The sequence below is a fragment of the Ambystoma mexicanum genome, chromosome 2q, assembly GCF_040938575.1.
Source record: "Ambystoma mexicanum isolate Mex_15411 chromosome 2q, UKY_AmexF1_1, whole genome shotgun sequence".
Taxonomy (NCBI): Eukaryota; Metazoa; Chordata; class Amphibia; order Caudata; family Ambystomatidae; genus Ambystoma; species Ambystoma mexicanum.
The window spans coordinates 533925174-533947300 of NC_090924.1; the positions used below are offsets into that span (position 1 = coordinate 533925174).

Consider the following 22127-nt stretch of genomic DNA (forward strand, 5'->3'; position numbering starts at 1 on the left):
TGGCATGGAAGATGAATCCGAAGAACCCGATCCTGTCCTTGAAAAATTCGCACTTTTCGCGATGTAAGGTGAGTCCCAAATCATCCAACCTCTTTAGTGTGCACTCCAGCCTCTTCATGTGTTCCGATTCAGATTCTGAGAACACTAGAATGTCATCACTCATGTTCAAAACACCTTTTAGGCCCGCCAGCGACCCCCTGATGGTGTTCTGGAAGACTTCGACAGCTGAGGAAATGCCGAAGCTCAGGCGCTTAAACTGGTACAGGCCTTCATGCGTCGTGAACGTTGTAATGAATCTGGAGTCTGGGTGGAGTTCAGGCTGATGGTAGCCCGCTCGTAAGTCTAGCTTTGAGAATACTCTTGCGCCTTGCAGTTCGCCTATAATGTCATCCAGAGTGGGTGTGATGTGTCTCTCCCTCTTGATGGTGGCGTTGGGGAGCCACATATCTACACATATACGCACCGCTCCAGGCTGCTTCGGCTTTGGGGCTACCACAATGGGTGAGACCCATGGCGTAGGGCCTTCCACCCTCTCAATGATGTCCATCTTCACCAGCGACCGAAGCTCCTCTTCGACCTTTTCCCTGAGGTGGAACAGGATTCTACGATGCTTGAGCGCCATAGGCCTGACGCTGTCATCTATGTGCAGCCATACCGGAGGAGCCTTCAGTTTCCCCACGCCTTCGAAAATGCCTAGGAACTTGCCCAGTAACTGCTCTATGTTGACTTGATAAACTTCCCATGCGAAATGCACCAGGTTGAGGGCCTCAGAAGCTGCACAACTGAGTAGAGAATGAGGGCTCACGTCTGTGACAAAGAAACGAGCTTTGATGGTCTTGCCTCCTCTGGACACCGGTGCCAAGAAGACGCCCTTGATGGGGAGCGGCGTATCTCCTCCGAACGTGAATATTTTCGCCGTTGAAACATCCAGCGCCGGTGGGCCCGGTATGGACTGGTAGTGGTCGGACGCCAGTACACGCACTGAGGCTCCCGTGTCTACCAGTACTTGTGTCGGCATCCCTTGAATGTCCACAACACACTTCGGTTGCCTTTTCTTCCTCGCCCCCGTGGCCAAACTTGAAATGAAGAACACCTCCTCTTCCTCTGCCAAGTTGAGCCTCTGCATTTCCTGCTCTAGTGCGGCAACGCTCCTCTGTCTCCTTGCACTTCCGCCGAACACCCTGGCAGAGCCCCTCTGCACGGTCACCGGGGCAGGAGCATGACACATCCGTGCATAATGACCAGGACTGTTGCATCTGCCACATGTTCTCGACTTGGCCGGACACTCTTCGGAGTGTGGAAGGTCATATCCACAGTACTGGCACACAGATGACGCCCCTTGCACCGACCCCGTGTCCTGGCGCCTTTGGACCCACTTAGCCTTTGACGCCCCCTGTTTGCCAATTGCAAAAGCCTCCTCCACCTTACCCGGGCACGGCATCCATTTTGGCAGCCCTTGACTCCGCCAGCTCATGCGTCCTGCCGCTGTCCAAAATTTGTTGTAGAGTCCAACCCGGCTCCCTCAAAACCTGCCTGCGTAACTTGCCAGAGCCACAGCCTTGAGGGACCTGATTTCGAACCATGGATTCCTCATTGTCCCTCCGACAGGTTGTAGTCATTTGACGCAGGCGAGCGCAAAACTGGTCGAGTGACTCCTCTTCCCGCTGCTTTTCGCCGCAGAACAGGAATCTCTCGTAGTCCACATTGGATAACGGGATAAAGTAGTTCTCAAGAGCAGCTTTGACGGCGTCATAGGTTGTTACCTGTAGATTCAGGGACTCATAGATGCGTAATACGTCCATGCCCGCCGAGTACAACAGGGTGGCTCTCTTTGCGTCGTCATCGGTTTCCCCCGTGGCAGTAAAGTACATGTCTAATTTCTTGATCCACAACAGCCACCTCGGGCCTACTTTGGAAGGGGGGCCCGTTGTATCGAACTCTTGCATGGGAAGTAACGCCCCTTGTTGCCTCCTTACCACCACTCTCGCTGCCTCTTGTTCGCCGTCGCTCTCTGCCATGTTCACAGGTCGCACAGGCACCTTGTGGTGGGTTTGAGGCCGCAAACCTGCCTTGGATGACTATTGGACGTATCTTGAAACACTGCGCGGTCCTTGAACCTCCGAGTTGCCTGAATGTTGCACCAGCAGCCCCTGGGTGGTGGCGGCTAGTTGAGGTACAGACCTCCTGTTTGGTGAAGACTGCAGGGTTTCCAAAAATTCGGTTGTGATATGCTTTCAGGTACACAGCAGCGCACGAGCACCTTTTCAGGTCGCTACTGCTGTCCACGAAGCGTGAAAACACCCCCTTTGTGTTCGCGCCGGGTTCACAACATACCGCGGTGCAGCGTTGTGAAAATGAAAGCATTCACTCTGCTCCCCGCTGGCGTCCCGCCTCGTTGCCACAATGTTGTGGGCCGCCCGTGCCTCGGGCAGGCCTGCATGCACTCCTGCGCACATTCACACAGGAACACACGGGACACGGTGTTAGCCGTTTCGCGTCCCGGCCGTAACTGCCGGCACGGGCGCACTTTATTTAACTGCGCATGCGCGTAGCCCGAACGAGGCTCGCGCATGCGCGCAACGTGACTCGCACCTCACAAATACGGCACCTGTGAGGAGCCGTTAAATTCCACTGCACCCCTTTTCCTTATATAATATAGCATTTCTTAGACTGCAGCACCATTTTTCTTATTTGATTAAAGTTTAAGAAAACTTTCTTAAATTAGAAAAGTGGCCCTCTTAAGAAATGCATGCACTGCAACTGGAACACAGGTTTCCCCCACAAAGAGATTTTAGCAGCTTTTTCTACTGGGAAGCAAAATATCTCCCTCCAATGCTTCCACGCACCTCAACATGGTGGTGCTGGAAACTGGAGGGGAGAATGTCTCCTGTGTTCACTACTTTTAACAGAAACTCAGAATCGGGCCCTTGCTGACAGCCGTATCAGAAACGAGAGTGGCTGCTAGGGTATTCTCCTGTCTTTGCACCGTCTTATCACCAAGATACCAAAAAAAAGGCGCCAGTAACCAACATCAGGGAGCTGTCGTTCTAGAAAAAAGATGCATGGGCTTCATTTTAAGTGTTCGTTTTTTTCTTTTTTAAACGACTATTAAAGTACATTCTAATGATGACCACAAGATGGCAGTGCGGGCCATCATGAAGCAGGTATAAAGTAATTTCAAGCACCAGCATTTTAAACCTAATGGAAAATCAGAGACATTCTAGGGCGTAATCAAAATATGGAAGATTCTTTACAAGAGAGGAATGTGCTGATCTAGACTAGCTTTCGTTCCCATACGTCTGCCACATTTCTACTTTACTTTGAGCAGATGTTTCCCCTACAACGAGAGATTTTAGCAGCTTTTGCTGCTGGGAAGCACAATATCTCCCCTCCAGTACTTCCACCCACCGCAAAATGTTGGTGCTGGAAACTGGAGAGGAGTATATCGTATTTCCACACTCTGTTTAATCATGAGCTCAGAATCGGCCCCTAGGACTTGATTCTGGGGCTCAGCGAATGCAAGTCAAAAACCTGACATTCCCCTGCGAAATCTTTTTCCACCATTCTGAGGTTGGTACATGCCGTGTCTTCAGTTTCGTAAAGCCTAGTAAATTTGGAGCAGCAAGATGTTGGACCCATAGACGTTGCTAGGAAAGGCCGGCTCTATAATGAAACACACGGAGCCCAGCTGCGGTTCAACTGCTTTTTATTCAACATAGTCGGCAACTGCCGGAAACCCGTGCCCGTCCCTCCCTAACCCCAACGTCATGTCCTGGTGCCTCCGCACTCTCCTGTGGCCTCAGCTACGCCACGCCCACATAACGGTATGGACTAGCGGACATCTCCCACCTTTTTAGCATCAGCGTCCTTACCCCATTTCTTCTATGAGCCGGACTGGCTTCATGCGACTTCTCTGCGGGCGTCTTGAGCTTCTGGGGGTGGCCCACTCTCTTGCGGGGAGCTCAGTGTTTCGCTCTCCTTCGGATTCTTCTCCATCTCCTTGGTAGGGCTCATCTCGCATTCTTTCTTCTTCACTTTCACTGTTCATGTCCATTGTCTCCCTATGAGTGGAGACCACCCGTTTAAAATATGATACATTTCTGGTTACTGACGAACAGTCATTTCCTTGTGCAGTAATCATTGTGCCTTTCTTGTGAGTCACTACGAGTGGGGTGCAAACGTGGCGTCTTGCCACACTTCATCTCCCACCTATACAGGTGCTTCTCTTGCAAGTCTATTGCAGTCTGCTGCTTCTTTCATCTTTGCCTTGGCTGTTTCATCGTTGTCTTTGGCTTCATGTTCCAGCCTGGTCATTTCAGGTGTCCTGGGATCTTCCGGTAGTCTCGTCTAAACTGGTCTGCGGAACATTAGATCCGCCGGGCATATTCCTGTTGTTCTGTGGGGTGTGTGCCGGTAGTCTCTCAGCAATTGGTTGATGGCCTGCTCGAATGATTTGTTCTGGATGTTTGCTATCTGGAGTGTTCTTTTAATGCTGGCCATGAATCGTTCGACCATGCAATTTGCCTGCGGCCATCGTGGGGTGATCTTGCAGTGTTGAAACCCCATGTATTTGGTGAAGTTGTGAAACTCGTGACTTGCGAATGTCGGGCCATTGTCCGACTTTATGACTTTTGGTATTCCATATGCTGATAGCATTCGGTCTAGGGCCGGGATGACGCTGGCCGTCGCACTGCTCTCCACGATCTGCGCATCTGGGAAACGTGAGTGCTCGTCCATGAGAACTACTACATGGGTGCCATCCCTGAGAGGCCTGAAAAGGTCCACTGCGAGTTCCTCCCAGACTTGTTTAGGCAGCGGTGACATTTGTAGTGGGTTAGGGTGTGGAGGTGGCGCTACTTGCGCACAGATGTGGCATCCCCCCACTATGTTGTCCACCAGCTTGTCGAGTTGCAGGAACCACACTTTTTGACGGAGGAGGCGCTTGGTGGCTACCACTCCTCTGTGGCTCTCGTGCGCCAGGTGCACTGTCCGGAGTGCTGGGTCTTGCTCCGAGTATTTATTTAGTTCCATCCACCCTACCGGTAGGGGCTGCAGGTGATGGATTATGTAATTTATGTACGCGTCCGCTATGGAGGGCTGTGATTCTGCTGGCCCCATGGGGTGTCGGGATAGGTAATCCGCCGGGTTTTCATCTTTTCCTGGGAGGTGCACCACCTTGAATTTATAATCTTGTAAGCGTAGCCTCCATCTTGCTATCCTCAGGGGCATTCGTGCTCTTGGGTCGCCGTAGATGGTCAATAGCGCCTGGTGATCTGTCACTATCGTGAATTCTTTTCCGAATAGGAATAGGTGGAAGTACTTGCACGCCCATACAACTGCCAAGCTTTCTTTTTCCGCTTGGGAGTACGCCTGTTCTGTGGTGGTGAGACTCCTGCTGGCGTAGGCCACGATGTAGATGTTGGGTGGGTCTAAGCGATCTTTCTGGGTCAGTATGGCGCCGAGTCCCACTGGGCTGGCATCTATTATGATTTCGGTGTCTCTCTGGGCATCAAAGTATGCCATGTCCTCCGCATGCGAGATGGCGTTCCTGATGTTCTCGAAGGCCTGCTGACACTCTGTGGACCATGTGAATGGAGCATCTTTGCGGGTGAGTAGCCGTAGCGGCTTGCTAATGGTGGCGTAGTCCTTCAGGTACCTGGAGAAATAGCTAGCTAGGCCTAGAAATCAGCGCAGATCTGACGTGTTTTTGGGGGGCGGGACTGAGTTCAACGCTCTCACTTTATCCGGGTCTGGGATCATCCCTTTTTCCGAGAAGATGTGCCCAAAGAATCTCAGCGCTCCTTTGGAGAATTCACACTTTGCCTTGTTCAGTGTGAGTCCTGCTTCTTCCAGGGTCTGACACACCCTGTGCAGTGCTCTGTCATGTTCTTCTTGTGTTTTTCCGTATACGAGTACGTCATCGGAATAATTCAGGCAGTTGTGCACGTGTCTGATCACTCCGTGTATTTCCTCCTGGAATATCTCGGCTGCCGACGAGATGCCGAAGCTGAGTCGTTTATACTGAAATAGACGAGGTGTGTCGCGAATGTGGTGATGTACCTGGATTCTGGGGAAATTTCAATCTGGTGGTATCCTTTCGTTAAATCCAGTTTGGAGAAAATGATTGCCCCGTGTAACAGGTGGATCATGTCCGTTATTTTGGGTGACTGGTGTCTTTCTCTTTCGATGGCTACGTTTGATCTGCGCATGTCGACACACAGGCGTATGGACCCATCGGGGGATTTCTTTGGTATGGGAACAATGGGTGATACCCAGGGTGTGGGGCCTGAGATGGGCTCGATGACGTTCATTTTGATGAGTTTGTCCAGTTCCTCCTCAACCCGATGCTGAATGTTGATCGGTATGCTGTGGTAGTGCTGTGCCACTGGTTCAATATTGGGGTTGATATGCAGGTGTACTTTTCTGTTTTTCAGTTTTCCAAGACCGCAAAATAGTTTGGGGAACATTTGCTCAATGGCTTCCGTCTTGGCAAAGTACTTGTGAGCCATTAGTTGATATAATATGTGTACTAGCCCCATCTCTACAGCTGTGCGGAAACTCAGGATGCACCCGCTGTTGTATTCCGTGTTCAGGATGTGCAAGGGAATTTTGGTTGCGTGTTCCTTGTGGGTGCACCAGGCCGTGATCATGCCCTTGCATGGTAATGGTTTTGTCGCTCCATATGGGTAAATGTCAACAGTGGTCTGTTTGACCTTTGGTGGTGGGGTGAGCGACTCATAAGCTTGCTCGCTTATAATGTTGACTGTTGCACCGTGTCAATCAGGAAGTTCAGCGGGGTGTTGTTAACGTGCAACGTGAGGATTGGGCTGTGCTGGGTGGTAGTGGTGTTGTTGAGTGCCCATACATACCCCTTCTTCCTCTGGTCCTCTTCTGATGATGGGGTGTCGCTGCTGGAGGGAGAGCACATCTCGATGTAACGGACGAAGCGTCTCCTTTGAGAGCGTCTGGATCCTCCATGTGATCGACTGCCTGTCCTCGCGGGGAGGTGGACCCGGGCGATCTCTGTCCTCCCTTCTGGGTGTGGCTTGTTCATCCTCCCTCCTTGTGATCGGTCGTAAGTATCTTTGTCTGTCCTGGGTACGTTGTTTGTGCGTGGCGGGGCCTGGTGCCTTTTTGCACATTGCTCTGTAATGGTCCATACCCCTGCAGGAGGCGCACTGTTGACCCATGGCGGGGCAATCACCCATGTGCGGGTATTCGTAGCCACATCTGTAGCAGGTGGCGTCCGGGCGCTTGCTCCAGGGCTGGGGGCTGCGTACAGTTTGTTTATGGTGTCGGGGTTGCTTGCGGATTGCTGAATGGTGACTTTGCCCAGGGTATCCAGTTGCGACTCTACCGCAGCTTCCATGCGAGCGAGCACCAGGATCTCATCCAGGGATCTTTGTTTTTGCAGGAGTTGTTTGCGGAACGGTTGCGAAAGGCATCCTGCAATGACCTGTGATCTCAGTGCTTCGTCATTTGAATACCTGTGAAATTCGCAGTGCTTCAATTTAATGCAGAGTCGCATGACAAAATTGGCCATGGATTTGCCTTTTTCTTGCCGTGTGGTATGGAATATGTGGCGTTCATAGTCAATGTTGGTATGTGGGGCGAAGTAATGGGAGAGTTTGTCATGGAGTTCTCCATATGTCACTGTTTCAACGTTCATTAATTCGCCTGCAATGTCTCTTACTGCTGGACCCACTGCCATGAACAACGTGTTTTTGAGTCTCTCATCATCTCGCAGCCACGTGGTCCAGCGGGGTCCCAGGTTTGAAGTGTCAATTATTTCAAATGGGCCTGGCATGTGCATGACTTGTGCAGCGCCACTTGCCTCCTGTTTCGGTTGGTTATCTCCTTGCGTGTTGTTTGCGCTTCCTGATTGTCAGGTTCCATAGTAAATAGGTGGTAATTAAAGAATTATTATCCTTATGTTCTTTGTTTATTTCATTGTTAGGTTTAAAAACTAAATATAGTCCTTTCACTGTTAAAATGGTTGGGCCTTAACTTCCAAATTCAGAGTACAGCAGATACCCCAAGCCAAGATGGAGGGCAGAGGCAGGAGTGCTGATTGGGTGGCAGGTTGACAATGGTGTGACTCCCAACATTCTAAACTGCCTTTCATTAGTTTAGTTTCCTGAGCTGGTCATGTTTCTGTTTATCTCCTATGTTTTGGGCCTTGGAAAACTCTTAAGAAAATATCTTCAACACTAAAAGAAAAAGAAACAACTCATTCAAGTTACATCTACTCTAAAGAAATTATTTTTTCCCTGTGGAAGAAAATGCTGAGAGGTCTTCTAAAGCAAAAAATAAGCTAAGTACTTTTTATGTAATTAATCTAAATGAACTGCCAAAGTTAGCCTTATCTTCTGTTATTTTCTCCTCTGAAGTGCAAGGATTAAAAGACGTTGTGTTGTGAAGCCAGTGTTTTTACATGGCAAACTCATTCATCAGAGATTAAGTCATGAAAACATGATATTTAAAGGCTATTAAAGTTAATGACTGCACAGGCAACCTTGTTTTTTAAAAGCAGCACCAAGAAGGATATTTATTTTTGAGCCAAGGTATTTTTAACAAAGAGGAAAATATATAAGACTTGTTTACCATATTATATGAGGAATCTTCCAAATGCATCTCATTACATGCAAAGACGTTTTTGAGGAATAGCTTTACTTTAAAACTGCACTCAACATTAAATGGTATTTCCTTTGGTTGTTGAACTATTTCCATAAAGAGAGGTAAATGAAATGGAATGAACTGATTAAGGAAATAGTATCATTTTAAGGAAAACAAAAGATTATTTCTGTGTTTTCAACTATTTTTTCAAGTGTGCTTCATTCAAAAGACTCATCTTCCTGAGACATTCTGGAGTTTGTGTTCACAGTTTTATTGACATTGTTTGGAAACACATTTTCTTTTCTTCAACTTCATTTATTTCCACAAGGAACCTCCATCAGTTTAGTCACTTGTAATGACATTCAGTTCATTGGTTTTCAGCAGCACAGTTATGAAACATGACCACCAAAGTTTGCTTTTAGGGTAAAAGAGTTGGAGTTATTTCAAAACTAAAAAAAATATATAGAAATAATTATCATCCTCTGGGCTTTTTGCAGAGGGTATTCAGGTAGGATTGTTGATATTCATAAAATAATAGTTGTTTAGTTTTGTAATATTATTTAATGCTTAACAATTTTCATTCATGCAGAGACCGGATGAAGATAGAAGATCCAGTGTCTGATTTGTTATTTTATCCACTTTTCCCCCTTCCCCCCAGGGGTGTCTAGTACTCAGCTGTTCAGTTTAGTTGTGAGCTAGACATCTTAGTGGGATCGTGGGACTCAGCAGCTCCTGCGTTGGATGTGGATATTACCAGCCTGACACTGATGAGGATGCGGTGGCTTGTGCTGTGTCAGACATGTTTGCTCCTGTTATGGAATGTCTCCTGTGTTTGGTGATCTTCTGTGACTTTCAAGGTCCTTGTATGCTCTGTGTTTGAATATCCTTCAGACGTTTTCCTTAGGGTAATTACCCTTCATTCATTCAACTTTTCACTTGCCTCTTTTAACTTGCTGCCGTGAACTTTACTTTCCTCACGGGCCTCAGTCAGCTGGGAGCGTGTGCGTGACACGTTTTCCTTTCTGCGGCCGTAATGCGGGCCCGTTTCGCCCGTTCCGGCTCCTCCGCCTCAGAGGCAATGAAGCGTGGGGCGTGGGCGCATTGCCAGCAGCATTCGCTGGTGTGCTGCTCATGTGCCGAGGCAGCCGCGAGTCTCCAAAGCAGCGTACGCCTTGCCTGACGTACGCGTGTTGAGCGTGTCTGCGCAGCGGGGCCCAGTTTGTGCCGGCACCGTTCGTGCTCGGGAGGCACGCCGACGCGCTGAACTGCCCAACGGCAGGCCTTGCTCCAAGGCACGAGTGGGTCTTGCACCCCTCGTCGCCATTGTTGGACACATAGACGTTGCTGGGAAAGGCCGGCTCTATAATGAAACACACGGCGCCCAACTGCGGTTCAACTGCTTTTTATTCAACATAGTCGGCAACTGCCGGAAACCCGTGTCCGCCCCTCGCTAACCCCAACGTCATGTCCTGGTGCCTCCACACTCTCCTGTGGCCTCAGCTATGCCACGCCCACATAACGGTGTGGACTAGTGGACACAAGAAGGCAACAGGTTTTGCATGGACTGAGCTCCCACGACTCTAAATCCACACAGTTTTACCAAAACCACACATAACCACAAGAACGCAAGTGTTGCGAGCATGCAGATCCCACGTAGCACTTTCTTCATATAGCCCATATGTTCTGTAGTGTCTTTGTGTTTCGCGACAAAATTAATACTATATTTTTATTTGTTTTAATTAAAATTACAATTGCAATACAATGTTAATTAAACATGCGCAGAGCTGGTCTGCCGAAGAGTGAGTGCCAAATCGGCTCCTGCGGCAAAAAGTCAGCGCCAAACCGGCCCACACTGCAGCGGCAGCGCTGAAATGTCCTGCTCCGTTGCGTGTGTTGCTGAAAGTTCAGGATCATTATGTTTTCTTATAGTTTGTTAAATTTCTGTATTACAGAAATTAATACAGAGATGCTGCAAGCTCTGTAACGTAATTGCTATGATTCCTGAAAACCTGCAGCACACCTGCAGCACAGCTTCTGTGCCCACTTTACATGAATTCATTGGGCAGATACCATGACACCTCTCCACCGTTCCTACCTCTCCCTCAGAATGGAGGTGAAAGGATCTGGCACGGTGGCGGAGGGGGATCCTTGGTTGTCTACCAAGGATTAGCCAAGTTTTCAGAATCAAACCTACATAGTCAAAGTTAACAAGGCCGGACCCACTTTAAGAGGCTCCGGTCGATATGTGTCCAAGGTCACATTGTTCAAAGTGCCCAAAAGTCTCGCAATAAGTTCAGAAAGCGTTGGACCAAAAAGAAAGGGACCAGTTAGATGGTCAAGGCGGCCAGCCCAGTCCAGAAGGTTAAGGGATTATTGTTACCTTGTAGCAATCTTTAGAAAGGGAGGCCTGGCGGACACGGTACCTTAAAATGGTGAGAGCGCTCCAGCGGGGCAGTTGTTCCTGGCAGCGGGTGCAAGTTGGTGCTTCATCCGGAGGAAGAGAGGATCTCGTGGGGGGGGGGAAGCAGGAGTCCGTTGCACTGCCAGGGAAGAAACCAGCCGCGGAGTTCTCAATTAAAAGGAGCTGTCCTTTTATTCGCGATCCAGTGGTAAGTGGCTATCCGGTTGCCGGTATGCTTGGCACGGGCAATTCGACCACAAGACGTCCTGGGATGCGAGAAAGGAAGGTAAACTGGTTGTGCCCGCCAGTCAGGGGAAGAAGACTCTCCAGCCGGGAGATCTCCTCTGTCGTTGGGAAGTGTTGAGTCGGTTCAGCAGGGCTCCACCAGTGGCGTTGTCGTAGCAGGCCGGCTCAGCTTCTCCCTCGTCGTATTTTCAGGTCCTGTGGCGACTTCTGAAGTTCCAGTCCCAAAAGCCCTGCTTTTATGCAATAACACCCCCATTCACTCAGCCTAGCTGTCAATCAAACATGCTAAGTGGTGAGCCGGCCGGCTCACCACTTGGGCCAATCACACAAGAGTGCGACTTGAGTTACCAAGGTAACTCAGTCCAGAGTGCCTAAACCCCCTCCCACACTCCCTGCGGTATCCAGACAGAGTGGCACCACTTTTGGAGGCTTCTGTGGAGAAGCCCGCCAAAAAGTGGAACAAAGGGCTCGACCTTTGGTTTGGAGTTACAGAGACGAACAAAAACACCATTTTAAAACCGAGTTCTGGCAGAAAATACCAACCGGTGAATTAATATTAAATAAATAAACCGGCGGTATGTTAGAGGCTATGTTAAAAAGTATTAGCCTCGAACAATGGGAAAATCCCATAGAGATATATTCGCGGTTGAATATAAAAAGTAGTATCCACTGCCACCAGCCAAAACTCGACAGTGCCCCCTCGAATAACAGACCCAGGGGCAATCGAATTGCTCCTACCAGTACATTCACAATATGATGGTTTGTACTGGTTCTGTTAGTAATTTGGGAATAGTAAAGCCAATGGTGACTTTACATGCCCTGGGAGACAGTAGTCAGTCCCAGGGTATGGAGTCTATGGTGGGAGGTCACTATGACACCCTGGTGTTACTGCACGGAGGGTGCGGTGTAACACACATACAAAAACATATGCGACCCTATGGAGTAAAAGACCCCATAGCCCATGAAACACATTAACATTCAAAGGAACACCATAAATCATGTCCAAGAATGGGATAAAAAAGAGTCTCACTCTTGGCAGGAGAAAAAAACAAACTCCAGAAATCCAGCAAAGCTGCTGGGGGACTCACTAGGTTAGGAAATTCAGCCTAAACAGAGAATTCTCCCTAACACCTATCCCTCCACCAATGGACTTAAGTAACACACCTGAGTCTCCATTCACGAGAGAGAGAGAGAGAGCAAGCAAGGTGAAAGCTCTATAAAAGACCACACGCATAGTCAGTTAGTGCGGTAGCTTGGAGAAGGAGGCTGTGACACGCAGTTGGAGTGAACTGCAGAGCATTATGAGGTTTGGCAAGAGGAGTTTGGAGAAGAGATTGGAGATGAGGGAGCGGCAGGGGGGTGGAAAAAGTAAGGGAAACATCAATAGAATGTTGGTGAAGTGCGTCAGGAGGAGGTTTGTGACAGCAAGGAGAAGGTGGGAGAACATCAGGATGAGGTGGCACACAGATCCCTGATAGACAGATCAGCAAGGCAAGAGCTGCGGACCAAAATCATAGCCGTTTTTGGAATCACGGTTGATGAGAACCAAAAATGAGGCCTTGTAGTGGTAACATCTCAATCAACAGTACCAAGCAGTACCAATACTTTCATTGCACTTATCTGGTGGCCAAAAGGGGCATATCTAAAACATAGCCAGAAGGGCACCCTACAAAGGAAGGATGTTGGATGTAAAGGGGTGGGCCACATGATCTTGCTGGATAAAGTATGTTTATACATTTTGAGGGTTTGTCACAGGTTTCACAAAATCTATCATCTGCATGTAGCCTTCCAGACCATTGGGCAGAGACTTTATATGGGATGACATTGTATTACTCACTTTTGGCAAATTACACTTCCGCCAAATTGTTTTTGTCCAATTCTTTACAGCAAACATGCAGATGATAAATTGGGATATGGTATATAGATGGGTGGTGGGGGCAGCAGATTTTGCAGTAAGAGAAAGTGGAAACATCGGTAGAAATAATTCAGCTTAAGTGTAAGCAAGAACTGAGTGTGGTTGGAGCTGGGGTGTACCGACGTACAGATGGCTGACAGAAGGACACAACCGAGTCAGGATTTTTCAAGGGGTCATTGTCCTAGCGGGGTGCCACTGAGAGCCCCTTTCTACTGCTACAGGAAGTTTCACAAATATGTACAGCTACAAAACATAGCATTTCAGCACTGTGAATTTCATTTACTTGACTTTTATGTTTGTGCTGTTCTATGATATATCCCAGTACAAAATATAATTAAAAAAAAGCCGCCATTTGAAGTCATAAAACTAAACTTTTCCTGCATGAAAATTGGATACCAATTCTTACTCTTTGCCTCAAATACCAAGCTTTTTGACTCTTTCCACCTGCTGCCCAGTAGGTAATACACAAATTGGCGAATAAGTACAGCGAAGAGGACACTAAAGTGTAAATTGGGTCGGAAGTGTGGGTTTAGGCCTTATTTGGCTATGGATGTCAATAGTTAGACACAGGTGGTATGGAGATGTGAAGATTGGTGCAGATGGATAAATGCAGTGTAGTCAGGCAAAGATGTATGAAGATGAGTGCGGCATATCCATTACTCTGGAATGGTGATTTCTACGCCCAATCACATCTGCTGTCGATACGCGTTGCGCAGTTCAAGGAGTCCAATCAGAGCATTTGCTACCAGGACTTCAGCAGGTGAAGATGCACTGAGTTCATTGGAGCAGGATCCAGGAAACATCATCATGTATGGGAGGGTAATTTGCAAGTCTCTACAATGATACATACAGACTTTTTGTCAATAACAATAATGCATTTTGACGTACACTGGATGTGGCGTGCCAGTTGCTTATTTTTTTTTAAAGGCTTGTTTCATAGAATCAATGTTTTTGTTCAATATGACAATCTGGAAAAAGTGGGATACACACGTTTCACTAAATTGTAAATAGCCGACAGCAAATTAACAGTAGCAGTGCATCCATTTTAAAAACCAGAATGCGCAAGTGCATCGTTCAGATCCATTACCACTCTAGTAAGAAACAGTACCATATTTTAATGCGTTATTTCACCTGTGCTCACATAACCAGTTTAGTTTGATGCCAAATAATACAGATCAGGAGCAGCGTTTACTACAAGATCAAAACGTGCATTTTGGTTTTCACTAATATAACGTGTTAATTTAAAGTACCACTCACCAAGAAGACAGGAGTACAGCCTCATCATGCTGAAGGCCAGGTGAATTGGAGATGTCTGTACCAAGAATTTGCAGTCCAGACGTATAAAATTTAAGCACGGCGGCACCAGCCAGTTAAACATGTCCTCAATCTGAATGAAATACATGTACAATAGTGATTAAAAACGTTCACTCAAAGGGCAGATGATTCTAAAGTGTGGTTCATATTTCAATATAGCAATACTGCAAACCAAAGATATCATGTTTCAAAGAGGCACAGTATAGTTAATGTTCTGTGAGCGAAAGAGGTTCTAATTATGAATGTTGTTTACATTTCAGCACCTCACGAAAAATGAAGTCAACATTACAATACTGTCCAACTGGTCATACACAACCATTGTGTAAATTCGAACACCGCTCATGGAACACACAGTAGGGTGAACCACACTTACAAAGGATCCTGACAGCAGCAGTTGGGTTCCTCGTCATGACATCCCCTGAAAAATCATTGTTGGGGCCAACAACAGTGTATTATCGTAATAAATAGCAATCTCTGCAAATTCTAGGACTGGTAAGCTTATAAGAACACATTTCAGTCCTACAATATGTGGAGAAAGAATTGGATAGTGGGAGAAACACATTGTGCCTCATTACAAGTTAGCCGGTCTGGATTTAACTTTGCTGGTAAAACCATACCGGCACCGTTTTCTGGCCCGGCTAACTACGACTTTTGTTGCTGTGTGGTGTTACACCCTCCAGGTCTGACCTGGCGGGCATAACGCCACCGGCCGCAGACGGATGTGGAAACACTGGCACCATTACCGCATGGAATGCCGGTTACGGAATTACCGGACCACCAGGGCTGTAATGCCCTGGTAAGTTCGGCAAGTCCGGAGCCGGTAAATCCCTAACGGTCTGGCGGCAGCCTGCCGGTTTTACTGGTACGGCTACCGCCGGACTGTTTCCCCAACTATGTTCTTTTCGGTTCCACGTGTTTTGAAAGACTTTCTTTTGAAAGTCTGCAGTTTGGTCAATCCAAATTCGACCAGTGTTTTTAATGGGTTGGGTTCCCACTATACCTTCCTCCATACCCCACCCTCTGCCCTTATATACAAACATGTAATTGGTCGATTCAACCAAAAGTGCCCGTCAAACTGTAGGCTTTCTATAAAAAAGCTGGATTATACCGTTCTTTCCAGGAGATCTAATGAATGTACTCCCAGCAGTTGAATGGGGCAAGACTCTCTGCAACCAGTAGTCCCAGGGTTGCAATCCGGGCTTGAGGAAACATTTGAATTTCTGGTTGCAGAATCTTTCCATATGTTATATTTGCAGGTGGCGAAGACAGCAACCAATAGCTTTTTCAGAACCTTGCGGTGGAAACTAAATGGAAAAATAAGAAGGAAAGAGAAAAAAAATAGAAGACCCAGGCATGTGATGCCGCTCTGGGGATCCTTTACAAAGGAAAAACAAAAATGTTGATCACGACACGAGCAGAGAGTTGTTAAACTTCCGATGAAGGGTCGAGCTTATGCTCTGCTCAGCCCCGGTACGTCATTTGGGGGTCGCAATTGCGACCCCTGAGGTCTCCCTTGCTACCCCTAGAAGAAAACAAATGTAAACAATTTTTTTTTTTTTTAATGTAACCTCCTGGTCTGTGGCCAGTGTCATTTGGCTCTTTATTTTTGGAGTGGCTGACATTCTTGTTCAAGCCTCTCAAAAAAAACGGGGTTCCACAAGTTTATCACTTTGAGCAGTGACGCTAAATAAGAAAGAATAGGAATAGCACATCATTTATCTTTCTGGAATTATATCCAATAATTGACAGACTCATAAAGGTTTCTCTCCAGGCACACTTCAGATGGGTGATATTGTATATATAAGCGCTTGAGCATAAATGCTACATAATAACATATCATTATCATTTGGCCTTGCACGTCTACTTGCATTCACAGTTATTTATTAATATGGTCTTATACACACTGATATGAATGATACATATGGTGATCCATTCTTCTATGAAATGTATATAATATTATAGTGATATCGCAATCATATTTCTCGTAGTGTACTTATGAACAATATGTAATATCCCTTGCTGTTTCTTCAAGGGGTGAAAGGTCGTCTTCCATCACTTCTCGTGATGCCACTTCGAGGTGGGGGGGGTCAAATGACATTACTTCCTGTGATGGCGTCAAAAGTCATGTGATGTCACTACCGCTACCCTGGCATTTTGGTGAAATGACGTCAGGCCCGTGAATAAATTCAGTGCTGCAGCCCCTGCTTAATGTGAGGTGCTCCTCTGACAGGGAGGGGAGTGCCCAAACTCACTGCTGCTTCCTAACGCTCCTCTCACTGCCACAGGCCAGCTCAATGGCACTCCCTGAGTGTGCAGCACCTCCCGTCACCACCGCCCCTCCCGGGCTGCCTTTGTAAAACGTGACGCTCCCTGTGGGAGAGGGCAGCGCCACGTGAATGGAAGAAGGGTCCGTTGCCTATGTCGGCAGCCACAAGTACTCCCCCGGGCTGCTGCTGGCAGACCCAGACAAGTTTGAAGAAGTCCCTGGGGCCAGCCCTGCTGCAATCTATGCGGGGCTGCTCCTGGAATACACAGCCCAGCCACATGAACTAGAGGGGTTCCCCCCACACTGCTGTTGACTTGCTGGCCTGCACCTGGCATAAGCAACCCAGCCAACAAGGACTTAGCCTCCCCCTCCACACGCTGCTGCTACTATGCCTGCCAAATATAATTCATTTCACTTTGATTACATAGGACTGTTACTACAGCTGAAACAGGGAACTTGTTCCCCTTTTTATGTATGTACAATGATTTCAAGTCTTTCTTTTGTTTCCCAGCCTTTGCTAAAGTGATGTAAACTTTCATATTGTTTGGAGAAAGTTGGACGTTCTTGGAAGAATGCTTTTATGTTATATCTATTGTTATAATTCCCTGATTTTTATTGATAATCATCTTGACTTACGTACTTTTTTCTAGTATGTTTAGAAAAACAGTCATTCTTGTCGTTTTCTTTTTGCTAGAGAGACTCTGTTATAATATTTCCCTAACTAGCACCTGCATTTTGTTCTAGCCTGTTTCCAATACTTCATCTGTATAACACTGCTGTTCAGATTTCTTCATGAACTGTATGTTGTATTCCAAAATTTGGATCTGATATAACTTCTCATCACAAAGGTTGACTATATTTTAGCACCATAATAACCTGCTCTGGATACAAATTGTGCACAACAGAATATTTCTACTTTTTGGTTGAATGCTGAAATCACATTATAAATGTATGGTCTTGAATCTGTACAATAATATTTAGATAATGAATCACAGGGTTGTGAACTGTGGCAACCTTTCCAAGAGAGGGTGGTGACTGGGGCGGGAGGATGTGAGTGGGCAGAGTGGTATTTTCAATGTATCAATTCTTGTTAAGTTGCAACACCAAGAGTAACCATGACCAATTATCACTACTACTATGTGGTTATCTGTGAGCATGAATATTTTCTAGATTGTGTATCTTTCTTCCACCTTGATTAGTAGGGATTTTTAGTTGACTTATGAGTTACTTTAAAAAATGAAAGGTGGCTCAACAGAAATAAATGTTGGTTGGCCGAGAGCCATTTCAAAACCCAATTTAAAAAACTGCTGTGCAAAGGACAGAATACGTTCAACAATGACAGAGGAATGAAATGTTCAATTAGCTTCACTGTAGATATCAGGCAATACTACAAGATCTATATATTTAGTAGAAATGGTTCTCAGTTGTGGTATGTGATAAAGAATTTTCAAAACATATCCTCTTAATAAAAGGACTATCATTTGCGGGGAACTAATTCATTTATCATTAGAAAACATGTCTCATTCTTGTGTGGCAAAGCTTGTTGGGTAAGGCTTGCATTGTAACTGGATCCTTATACAGATTTGAAGGTTATTGGGAGAGCTAACTAAGCTGGCTCAGGTTACTTGAGGAGAAACTCTGGCGATCAGTCCTTGGCCTACCTAGATCGGTGCCGGTAGAGGCTATTCGTACTGAATTAAACATCTCTGCCTGCTTTGCTGAAGATCAAGCATAGTAATCTACACTTAAACATTTTGGCAGATTATAAGAATGAAAACCGATCTTGGGTCTTTTCTCCAATTTGATTGAACAGGATAATCCTGTGACAAGTACATAAAAAGAATTCACTGATTCATGTTTCAATTTTTACAAGGATATTGATTGGATCTTGGCGATCGATACTAATTATGGCATTGCAAAAAAGCAGATAAACAAATAGGCCTTACGCTGGGATCGTGCTAACAATATGGAATATCTGGCAACTAAACAATCCTACTATGTTAAACAGGGGTTTTTCTATTTCCCATTAAGCACATAACTTTCAATAACTCCCAATTGCGAAAAATGTCAGATGCGACTTAATTTGATCCCATCTTTGTCCATTACAGGGTCTTGGGGGAGTCTTGTATCTGTCTCACTGATATAGAAACAACTCGAAATGTATTATCACAACATACGTGCCTTATCAATTTTTACAAGGCAGGTTATTATAACCAATTTGTATCCAACATAGGCTGAGTACAATCTGATCAGTTATGGTAATTCATAGTTTAGGGGAATTCTATGATCCTCTCTCAGGCAGTATTTCACTTAAGGAACCATATACAGGCATTAGTTGAGGAATTATCGATCTTAAATAAGTAGTGCATGTTATATTTTGATGGATAATTGATTTATTAAGACATATGTGTACAAACCTTTTTTTTTTACTAAAACTGGTTTTGACAACCTCTACAGGATGAATTATGTACAATGTTTACACTGGCTATTATCGTCAATAAATAATTTGTGTTTCTTTTTATGCTTATGCTCTAGCATCTCTTATAGGGCTAAGCTAACTAAAAATAGAGAAAGCAAGTATCAACAAAAACATTTGACTCGCATCTGTTGGTAACAACTTGAATTTTGGGTGCTTGTGTGTGACAGGGGTTGTCCAGAGTGTGCCTCACAAGCAGTTAATGGAATTCCTTAATGCTAGTAAGTGTAGGAGGTTCCTATTTGGTGAGAAAATTTCTCTATCCAGTGTTCCTTGCACACCACCATCAAATGAGATGTGAAGGAAAATACCTCCATACATCCATATGTGCTATTTTCCATGGAATAAAAATTATTCATATACTTTGTGGATATGAGCATGATAGATGAGCATGCCTAAGACACATAAGTGACAATTTATAGATATAGTTACAGTTGACACACAATGTATTCGGAAATATAAGAAAAACAGTGCTGTCATATTGTGACTGAGCTCATTTTTCATTGATTTTTCATTGATTCATACCGCGCAACAAAAAACACCAAACTGCATCTAGGTGCAAGTTACTTACAAGTCCGAACAGACACACCAATGAGAGCCAATGCAAGAGCGGAGATGACTAACAAATAAAAATGTCTTAGATGCTTTTCAAAATGGAACTAGCTAGTTGATCTTTCAAAATTTGAGGGATAGAGTGTTCCACAAACTTGGTCCAGCCACAGGACACTAGCAGTACTAGCAGGACACTCAGATCCAACAACAACTCGCTCCTCGTGGTCCCTCTGTACAAAAGTTCTAGAGCAGGAGGGAGCAGCTTCCAAGTCCTGGCTCCTAAACACTGGAACTCCCTCCCACTAAATATTACAAATGAGGAATCCTTCCTGAGATTCAAAAAATTGGTAAAAACCTAGCTATTCAACCAATTCTAGCAAACAAGCCAGCCGCCATAGCCATCACTAGTCTCTCGAGGGCTACAATAACACATACCTACTGGAGGTCTTAGATTAACTGTGTAAATAAATAGGATTCCTGTATTGCTTCGTTCTATGCATAACAATTGCCTATGCCTTAATGTCTATCTTGTAATTTTGTCTATGTGCAACTATGTAAATGAATATTTCTGTAACTACGCCATGATGCCCAAGGGTCTGGGCGTGTAACAAATGTAATAAATAAACAAATAAATAAACAGAGAGTCTATGATTATCTCTGAACCTGCAGCAAGATTTTCAAACGTCAGTAGTTGATTCTCTGAACAGCATTTTGCATTGCTTTATAACATCCCAACTTGTCTTCCAGAAAGTATGTGCATACACTTAAAGACCAAACAAATTAGCCTCAATGAAACCTGTGATAAACAGGAAGCCATACAAGGGATGTTTATGTACAGAGACCGAGCGCCTGATTTTCAGGTGCTTGAAAAAATAGAAAAGTGTTGTTCTATGAAGGAGGAACACTTTTCTTTAAAGCACTATATTCTTTTAAACTAAAAATATGGCAACCCGGGCTCAAAGACTCAGCTTTTGCATGTGCCTGATTTACGGCCTGCCAACAGCCCTAGTGACCATCATTAATTCACCAGGGGAGACCCTGCAAGGAGATTCCCCTTTGTAGAGTCCTTTTTTTGTATATTAAAAAAACAAGTTAGTTAGCGGAGTGTGCATCGAGTGTGGTCAGCGGTGGAGGCAAGGCGCTGTTTCTGCTGTGCTGTGCTGTACTGACTTGGGAGTCCTTCTCCAGTGTTTCCAGTTCCACCCCTTCATAAACATCACTCCCGCCTGGAGTGCGTGCAGTGTGTGCATTGAGTGTGGTCAGCGGTGGTCTGCGGCGGGCCAGGTGAATGGGTGAAGGTCGGTAATTGAAGAGCGGGGAAATTTGCCTTGAGAGCGTATTTGAAACTGAACTAGTCCCGACGTCAAGGACATGGGATAGATTCTGCATAGTTGGGGAAAGTTGCGTTTGCTGAGTGAACCGACGCTCACAAAGAAACAGATTCCGCTTTGAGCATGTGAGAAGAAAAACGTGGAGGTAAGGGAGTTGGAAAAACTGTCTGCAGGTCCGCTTGCTGGTCTGCAGTCAGGTTTGGAATAACTGGCTGCCGTGTTCCGTATGTCTAAGCAAGGGGACAAGGTCGGAACGACACCTGAGGGTGAGATGGGCAGTTTGGAAAATTCTCTTGCTATGACTGCCTGGGCTGAGGTCCGGCTCCCCTCTGCGTCTGAGAGGTTGGACATGAACCTGATCTTAGGGGAGGGTGCCATGAGTCCACGCTAGTGACTAAATCTGGATGTGGAACCTCAAGGGGAGTTCTGAACAACCCGATTTGAGTTGATTGTGTGCATAATGATGTATGGGGAAAGGGGAAAGAGAGATATTCCCACAGAGTCTCTCAACAAGACTGTCGTAGGTACGCCAGAGGAACCGTAAACCTCAGACTTGAAGGGGGGCAGAACAGGAGGGGGATGGGATGGACCGGGCCCTAAAGGACTTCAAGTGTGCAAGTGAGAGGACACGGACCGTGTCTCAAATGCAGACACAAAGAGAAAGCTCCCAGCCTTAACGGAGGGAGAGATTGACTTGCACAAAAAAAAGTTATTTCTACAAAAAGCCCCAAGGGAGCAGAGATGCGATTGATGGCTATGAAAGCTTCTTCAAGAGTCAGCAGCAGCGGTGGAAGGCGTTATTCAACAGTAGCCGCCTAGAGGTGCAGGCTCAGTGAAAATTCAAGGGAAATATAAAGTTCTCCTTCTACCACCGAGCTTTGATTTTGACATCTTTTGCTTTGTTGAGGACGACCAAAGTCCAGGAGCGTCCCGTATACTGTAACATGAAAGGAGGACCAGTGCGGTGGATAAGAGTGGAATGTTACATCTGGTGAAGAACCACCAATTGC

General features: G+C 46.0%; 1 protein-coding gene across 1 annotated transcript in view; it reads right to left on the bottom strand.

Moving 5' to 3' along the window:
- The window catches only part of DNAH3 (dynein axonemal heavy chain 3), a 1861430-nt gene that overhangs the window by 891397 nt on the left and 947906 nt on the right, over positions 1 to 22127 (bottom strand). The window contains exon 39 of the mRNA XM_069647670.1: positions 14436 to 14565. Coding sequence (XP_069503771.1) covers positions 14436 to 14565 — 130 coding nt within the window. The remainder of the gene's footprint in view (positions 1 to 14435; positions 14566 to 22127) is intronic.